General features: G+C 43.5%; 1 protein-coding gene across 3 annotated transcripts in view; it reads left to right on the top strand.

Annotated features, from left to right (window-relative positions):
* Nucleotides 1-137: 137 nt before the first annotated feature.
* LOC147127330 (plexin domain-containing protein 2-like) overlaps nucleotides 138-8,874 on the top strand; it is a 51,917-nt gene continuing 43,180 nt past the window's right edge. Inside the window, exons 1-2 of one of the 3 annotated variants that reach the window (XM_086021011.1) lie at nucleotides 138-1,522; nucleotides 2,427-2,685. In XM_086021011.1, the coding sequence (XP_085877137.1) occupies nucleotides 2,604-2,685 (82 nt within the window). In that variant the 5' untranslated portion in view covers nucleotides 138-1,522; nucleotides 2,427-2,603. Of the gene's footprint in view, nucleotides 1,523-2,073; nucleotides 2,686-8,874 lie in introns of those variants that run through there. The other 2 variants (XM_086021014.1, XM_086021012.1) reach the window with 2 other exon arrangements.

The following is an 8,874-nucleotide window of genomic DNA, read 5'->3' as shown; positions in this document are numbered from 1 at the left end:
ATGCTGAGATGAAATGGATTGCAGGAAAGACAAAAGAAGCTTTCCATTGAGTGATGAGCTGTTCCTGTGAGGTAAATACTTCACACACTTTGCCTTCATTGTTCTCGGCGCAGATATGTTTTTGTCACGAGGTGGGCTGGGTGGGATAAAATTTTGCTGCAAGATTTTACGCAAGAAAGCGGATGATGAAAACCCCCCGCAGACTCGAGAAGGTCACACTGCAAATGCTGCGTAAAACTTAACTCACTTTAATGACAATGATGAACAAACTGAAGTGTCACGTTCCAAGTGTAGCTTTTTTCCGCCATACAGGGTTTTAGTTTTTTCTAAGCCTTTTTTGCCTATGTGAATGAATAACAATCAAATTTGCTTGAGTATATTTATTCAATGCCACACAAAAAGTGACAAAAAATGTCTTATTGAAAATAACATTTTTGATGCCACGTTAAGCTTAACATAGACTTATGCAATCCTTTTTTAACATTTACATTTGGACTAAAATGAACATGTCTAACTCCATCCGTCATATCCATCTGGTCATGGCGCAACTTTTCCCCCAATTAACTCATGCAGAAACATTTCAAATGTTTAACTATTGAAATGCCAAGTGTGTCATTTTTTTTTTTATCTTGAATAATAATTTGTTTGTGAACATTTTCAATATTGTCGATGGTTTTGGGGGGGCGCGCTGGTCTGGTGTATTGCCCAGCAAAAGACATCTTCCCATGAACTACTGTTGTTGAGGTGGGTGGAATGCCATGGGGCCCCATTGTCCCCACTTTGTTAATCAAAAACATTTTTCTTTGATGTTAATTGTATATTTGTCCACCACATTACTTTCAGAACAGCAAAATTCCGCACCTTTTACCATTTTCTGAACTGATAGGTGTGTGTCACAAGGGTATATGTAAAAAGAAGGTTTGTGTTGCTTTTAATTTTTCCTATTTTTTAATACTGTACATATCTTAATACACGACATGGCACTCATTTCTCCCCATTCAAAGCATGCAGCAGAATTCCACATATTTTACTGTTTCAGCTAAATGCCTTGCTGTTGATTTTATTTGTAATTCTTTGGACTTAATTCAGTAGTAAAGTGTGATTAATGTTTATGTATTATTCAGGATAAAGTAAGTTTGACTTATTTAAAGAGTAAAAAAAAAAAGATTATAAAATATTTTGTAGCTGTTTTGGGGGAAGATGTATATGAATGAGGATATTTTAGGACCCTCTCAAGTGTTAATATTTGATGGCACAGCCGAGTGATTCATAAAAGCACTCCTTCATTTTCTCAGCTTTTCCGTGTACGGTCCAGAAATTCCCACAGCGGGTGGCATCTTAATTGTTAAATCCTCCTCCCCGTATGGATGGCAAAGGGAATGCCACGGCAGGGGAAAGCGGGGCCGGGGGGACACCAGACTACTGCCACCCTCCCTTCCATGTCTGGCCGCCTGTGAGGAAAACACAGCACATGATGGTGATGTCATGGTGTCAACACTGGAGCACTTGTACCTACTTAAAGGTAAGCATAACTTATGCGAGACGTCAAGAATGTCCAAAATAAGAAAATGTTTGTTGTATTTCTTTATAGCACTTTTACACCAAGGTAATACTGGGATCTATCAGATTTAGCTTTCTTTCTCTTTCTAATAGCTGAGATAATTTGCCAACAATTAGCCCTTCCACTTCAGGATATACTGGCCCATATTGAGATGTCACCCACAAAGCGCAATCAACATCATTTCAACATCATTTTAGAAATAAAAGCTGTATTGGTAAGTATAATTTCAGAACGACATTAAATGTAATTTATCTTACCATTGCACAAAGGTAGCTAGCTAAACAGACACTTAGCTAGTTTTGCAATTTCCAATACTTTGTCACTTCTCCACTGTATTTCTAAGGTAAATAATATTCGGTATATCTTGATATCTTTGATGTGAATGTGTGTATATATATATATATATATATGTATATATATATATATATATATATGTGTGTGTGCGTGTGTTTTTACAGTATCTTTGTTGTTGCTGCCATAATTAGTGAGCTTTGCAATATATATTTAGATGGATACAGACAAATAGATGGAAATGGTCTTTCTGACATGTTTGGACATTTTCCTTAATTAGTAATTTCTCTCGCATAGTTAGCTATCTTAGCGCGAGCTGAATCCACGAATGGCGATAAAACGTTCGTCTTACAGGTTCTCGCAACATCCAAAAAGACGCCATCTCATTGGCTGCAGGGGCTCGGTGACGTCACACGCGCACTTTCTTTTTCTCCAGGAGCGCAACATTGGACCTCACACACACACATACACCGAAGCACACCGGGAGAGAATCGATTCGTTCAACTTTTCCCTCTTATCACATTTGAATATTACATCCCGATCATTTTGTTGTTCTTGTTGGTTCGCTTTGGAGGCAGGGGACGCGCAATTGTGTGGGAGAAGAAAGCACCTCCGCGTGGAAGACAAAGCAGGTTTTTTCCCCCCTCTGGGAAGACGAACGAGAGAGTTGCGGGGTTCCGCCGCCTCGGAGGAGTGGAGCGGCGGATAGTGGGGGGCTTGGAAGACGACCACCTCACGGATATCTGTGGACATGGCGCTGGACAGGAGACTGGACCTGCTCCTCGGACTTTTCCTGCTTGTGCAGTGTGTTTACGACGTCGGAGCCCAGACCGGTAAGAATAACTACCATCCCAACTACCCACTACTATCATTTTCTTTCTCTTGCACTTTTGTTGACTTAAAACAACGTGTGGGTGGAAAAAGGAGGTTGTCATAACCGCACATGCGGTCTGTCACGTTATTATTTTTTCAAGCTATTACAGCCCATATTTGAGTGTGCAGTATATTAACCCCTCTTTATGGTCTGGTTAAATATTTAAAAACAAACACAATATGGAGCCAAGTTAGGTGTGAGAAATATAGTGGGGGGGGGGAGCAAAAATATGGCTGCGATAATCATAACATCATAATCACCCTAAGCGAGCGCTAAGCAATTAACTGGCTTGGTACTCCGTGGGCTGAATTCATAAAAACATTTTAATTACTACTGTATATGTGTTATGAGGATTCGAGGCAGCACGGCGGATTGTGTTTGGCATGACAGCATCGCAGTGGAGAGGTACAAATTTTGAATCCTTTCTTGCTGTCACCTTTCAAAAACATGCTCACTGACTCCTCTGAATTGTCCATAGGTTTGTATGTGATTTATGCAATTATTGTGTATTATGAGCATTTGTGGCAGTGTTGTAGTGTTTGGCCCGTCTGCCTCGCGTAGAAGTTCTGGGTTTGACTCTCTCCTTTGTGGAGTTTGCATGTTCTCCCGCTGCTCATCCAAAAAGTCAGCTGAGATAAGACTAAAAAATGGATTGGTGTTTATTTTACTTTATTTATTGTTTGGGGGATCTTTTTTTTTTTTTTTATAACAGTTCTTTGGAGGTTTTATTTCCACCCAAAAGTGCATCCAACAACACTGCAGCTCCGCATAGGCTACGGCTTTGATGTGATAGTGCTCCTGTGTAGTACTGCAGCATCCGATAACACTGTGACTCTGCAATTAAAAGATCACTGCCCCATAATATGTCCTAGGATCCTTTCCTGGAGTGCAATCATTCGCCTTGTGTGGTAAATGAGTCCACCTCCTCCTGTGCTGTACTTGAGACAGAGAGCTCACGTCAGTTGTAGTCCGCGGAGAAAAGTCGTCATCCCAACATCAGCACACGACACCACATGTCAGCCTCGTCCTCGCTCCTCTCCCCCCTCCCTCCTGGAGCGTTTATTGCTGCCAGTGCATTTTCACCAGACAGCGGTTCAGTGAATATGTTCAGCTGCTGACAGTGACTGTAAATTAAAGCAGTGTGTGTTTTGTGTGCGAGCCTCCCGACCCACCCCTTGCTTTTCTGTGAGTGATGCTATCGGGTGGCACGTGGGTTGGATTCATGCGCCAGCGTGGTTTTGACAGTTCAGTCAGTCTGCATGTGGACCACATTTTAACGTCCATGCGGGAGAGAAATGGACTGACTTAAACAAAAGCACTCCTGACTGTTTTTTTTTCTCCTGTGACTTGTCCTTGTTTGTATGTAGGACAATATTTTTACATAACCAGCTGAGTTGCTTCCTCACACCTGGAGTGGCACGCCCTGTGCCTTCCCGTGTTGTTTTTTTAATGGAGAGGTGCACTAGTCGTCCCTCTTTAAGACCCTGTTAGGTAAATTCAGAGATTTGTTTCTATAATGCGTAATACATGCTAATTGTTGTAATTGCCTGAGAACTATGTAGTACCCATTTGCAAAGTAGTTACTGCAAACTGTTTTTTACCATTTCAGTTTTCCTGATTTTTTTCGGATGGGGGGGCATGGCTAAAATGAGGGCCAGAATCGCACTTCCTGCATTATATAACAACTTGAGTGCCTTCGGTCATATCAGCGGTTATCCAGACGCAATTGCGGCGTGCAGTTAGCTTGCTAGCTATGCCTACACCCTGAAAAGGCATCTTTCCTTTGAATAGTCTACTGGTGTGGTCACTTCAGAGTGCCTCGTTGTCGCCCATGAGTGTGCGCACATCACACAGAATGGTGGGAAAGTGAGCATAGGAGATGAAAAAAAAAAAGTAAAAAATTGAGCGTCATGCAAAAGCTCCGTGAAAATATATATATATATATATATTCCCTACTTCCACTAACAACCCAGGCTAAACATATCTCCTCCCCACAAAGATACTCATCGATCAGTCGAGATGCATCACTTCACCATACTTTCTTGAACCAGTTACTACTCTTTAAGATTTGGCGCCATCTTGTGCTATCTTCTAGCATTACTGAAAGAGCACAAAGATCTCAACTGACCAACTGAAATCTCAAGCGCAGTTGACTTTATCTGCCTTGCTATCCACAGCGGTTGAAAAATATGTCTTGCTATCCACAGCGGTTGAAAACGTCAGGTGTAGAACGTCCTGTACATATTGGAGGTAAAAGTAAAAAGTGGTCAGAAAAAACAATAAAGTGAAGAACAGATACCTGAAAAATCGACTTATTATTTGTCCAGGTCAAAACTTTGAAACAGAATTGTATCCAAGTTTTGGCCAATCAACCAACTCAAGTAGTACATTACACCACCTTTTTATGTGCCATACCATTGAGTTTGGTGCCCAAACGAAAGGCTGTCAAGCTTTGTACCATGGGAAAACAAAAGCATCGTATCAAACAGTACCTCGCGGTGGAATGGTGCTGAACATCTGGGCGGAATTACACAACATCCTGCAAGCATAGCTGTTCTCTTTTTTTCAAAGATGTGATTCTCGGCAGTGGCACACAAAATTGGGGCTGATTTCTGAGATAATTTGCGCCCGAGTGGAAAAAGAGATGTTCCTCTCAGGCCTGGAATGCACCGGCATATGCAGCGAGCGTGAGAGCAGCGATGGCATTCTCGAGAGAGAGGGAGAGAGTGGCCGGTGTAATGATGTGGTTTTCTTTAAATGCCTGCGCTCAAGGCTGTTAATGTGCTAAGATTGTGGCGGCGTGTGGAGCGCACCCGGATACCGTGTCGCCGGCATACTTTGACCGACCACTGACCAAGTAGCTGCGCAAAAGTCGGGTCCGTATCGAAAACCAATTTCAGGCTGTCAAGTGCATGCCAAAAGCGACTGGATGTGCTATTAGACTCGTTTTAATCAAATGGAAGCTTGAAGAAAAGGCACTGGTCAAATAAGTTCGCCTGTTAGAGAGCATTGTGACATTTTTTACCCCAAATTTTGTTTTTGTGTATAGTGTACTTTTGAAAACAGACATGGCCAGAGCCCGCTTCTTTATTGCGGCTCTGAATGACCAGCTGAAAGGCTCCACCACGGGGGTTGGGTGCTTTGAGAGTGGGGGGATGCACGGACAGGACAGGGGAGGGAGCGCTTCTTTGTGCTGCCCTCCACGGCAGCCACGGCGGGCTTCGCCATATAAGCCAGAAGCGGGGTCGTCACCCGTACCAGCATGCAACAGCAGCACCAGGCCGGCGCATTAGTCACGCCCTGGAACCTCGACGCTCCCTTCCACGCCCACTTCGGGCCGCTGTGGGAAGAATCTCAGACGGGGGCGGCTTTAGAGCTCAGGAGTGGCGCGCTGGGGTTCAATAGGCGCCTGAGACAAAGAGCCAAGAGGCCACTAGTTAATGAAACACGGCCAAGTTAAGCCGCTCTTCAAGCTTGCATCATTGTCTTTTCACGTGGGCCTGCAAGATCCTCATTTCCCTGCCGTTGCGGGATGTGCCCAGCGCTGCAGTCCGCAAAAGGTCACATACAGGGAGACTTGTGATGGATAAGAGTTCAGTGAGAGATGACAAGCAATTTCCACCACTGATAAACATCTTTCCCCCCCCCCCCCCCCCCCCCCTCACAAATAATTGGAAAGCGGCCGCCTTGCCCGCAGTCAGGCTGCTGCAGCTTGAGATATTTCATCACGGTTGGAGAAGAATAGCAGTCAAATTTGGGGGGAAGGATACAGCCTACTTAATTGGGGTACACACATAATATCTTAATGTCCACCTCAAACAAAAATGGAAGACTTCCTGTATATTTACAGGTATTAGTTGGGGACTTTTATGCGGGTCTACCTGACACCTGACAGACATGCCTATTTATTTACTTTTCAGGCATTGGTTCCTGAGCCTTTTTTGTGGTTCTATTCCTGATAGACATGCCTGTTAAATGTCATGTTGCTAGGGAAACAGACTTCTAGGGACGATTTTTCTTGAATGGCCCCTTGATATAAGACAAAATGACCCGAAAATGGCTGCTTCAAACCTAAATGCCAGACTTGCTGTGTGATTGCACACATGGGTTTTCAGACTTTTTTTGTGTGTTTAGTGATATAAAATATGTTGCTCAACGAAATTGGCTTGTGGGGCTGAATCTTCTCTGAAAAACACATGGAAAATGACCCTTGAATGGCTGTTTTAAAGTGACAGAGTTCTGTCAGACATGGGTTTTTGAGACTTTTTTGGGTTTTGTGTCTCGTCCTAATAGACATGCCTATAAAATGTCATGTTGAAAACGGAAACTCCTGCGGCTGAATTTTTATTAAGTGACCTTTAGAAATAGCCAACATTACAATAACACTAAAATGACCTCTTCGAATCAAAATGCCAGATTTCAAGTGTCTTTTTGGACATCGGTTTTTTTTAGACATCTTTTGTGCGTCTGTTCATGACAGACATGCCCGCCAAATATTGTGTGAAGTGAAAATAATTTCAAGGCCTCATGTTGCACGGGTTTTGATTGGATGTCATCAGACCTAATGTGACCCGCTGAGGCTAGAATTGTAACCTCAGTCCGAGGTCATTTTGAATAGAATGCGATGCTGAATGTAACCCTATTGAGAGGATAACAAGTGAAGGGTTAATCTTCTTAATAGATTTAGCTCAAATCCGGACTAATTAAATATAAAAACCCCAAAGCACCGAGTGGATCCGACAAAGGTGATGCTCCCATGTAGCGTTATGCCTCACTTCACTCAGCAGTGAAAGCAGTTATAAACAAACGGTGAACTTTCACACGAACTTGCTGCACAGGCATGTCGTGGCATGCCGTAAACCTCGCGGCCGACAATTTGCTTTGTGGATAGACCCGAGTGGCCCCCCTCCTGCCGAGTTCAGGATATGAAGTCTGGATGAGGGGAGCTGGGGGAATCTCGGCTATCCGGCGGGGTGCGTTATCTTCTTTCAGCATGCCTCCGTTTCATGGCAACAAGGCATGTAGCACTTGGTTCCCCTTCATCGAGCGGCTTCTTCAAGCCTAGTGTGGAGGAGGAGGATTATTTCCACATTAAGAGATGCTTTGAGCTATAACGTGCATGCACGGGATTTTCTAAATAGAATTGTCTAGAATGTCTTTGATCAGGTTCGGGGTTCGAAATGCAAGTTTGCACTTTCCCCCCCGTGCTGGCGTGGGTTTTGTCCAGGTACGCTGGCTTCTTACCACATTCCCAAAACTTGCATGGTTAGGACTTTACATTGTCCATTGGTGTGAATGTCAGTCTGAATTCTTGTTTCTCCTGCGCCCTGTGATTGACTGGCAACCAGTCCAGGGTGCACTCCACCTCTCGGAGGAGGTGCAGTCAGAGAATAAAGCGCAGAGGGTGGTCTTAGTTGGTCATTATTCACACACTTAATGTTGACAGGTTCCTTAAACTACTCGAGTCATTTTATTCATAGCCTCACACCCACTTCATTTGAAATATAAAAATCATCCCAATTAAATGAGAGAGTTCATTTTCACAATTAGGGTGATTTCTTCTAATGCCGGCCCTAAAGTTAGCCTGCCACGACTCACTTTTTAACGTCTGCAAATCATTTGTGAAATCCCAACCTTCTCGCTCTCACTCCCATTAGACATAAAATACTTGGCACGGCGTATCTGCGACAGGTCGAGCGAGTATCAAGCGTGAGATCACTCCATCTGCATTTCGCATCATTGCCTCTTACTTGAGATGTTCGAGCAGGTTTCCGCCAGACGTCCGCGGCCTGGGTCGCCCCGTTGTTTATTATATTTACTCATAAAAGACGGGAGCCAGACATATACGCTACAGAAATCCCAGCTATTTACTGCCGCGTGTTGCTTGAGCCTGCCAATGTTTAACCCCTTTGACAGTCCATTGCGGTTGAGACGCCTGAAATTCAGTGTCATAAAGAGTGATGTGGACATCAGTCTGTTTAATAGCATTTAGATTTGTCAGCTATCAACAAGCAAAGGAGAGGAATGTTGTCTTCTGTAATCCACAAAAAGTTGAAGGATCGAAACTGGACTCTTATTGGTTGTTGAAGACATTTCACCTCTTACCCAAAATGATTCTATAGTTCTAAATCTAAGATGTAGGGTTGAC

The sequence above is a fragment of the Filicampus tigris genome, chromosome 21 (genome assembly GCF_054856515.1).
Source record: "Filicampus tigris isolate MCC_2025a chromosome 21, RoL_Ftig_1.0, whole genome shotgun sequence".
In the NCBI taxonomy this organism is placed as follows: domain Eukaryota; kingdom Metazoa; phylum Chordata; class Actinopteri; order Syngnathiformes; family Syngnathidae; genus Filicampus; species Filicampus tigris.
This window is presented reverse-complemented; position numbering and strand designations above follow the sequence as displayed.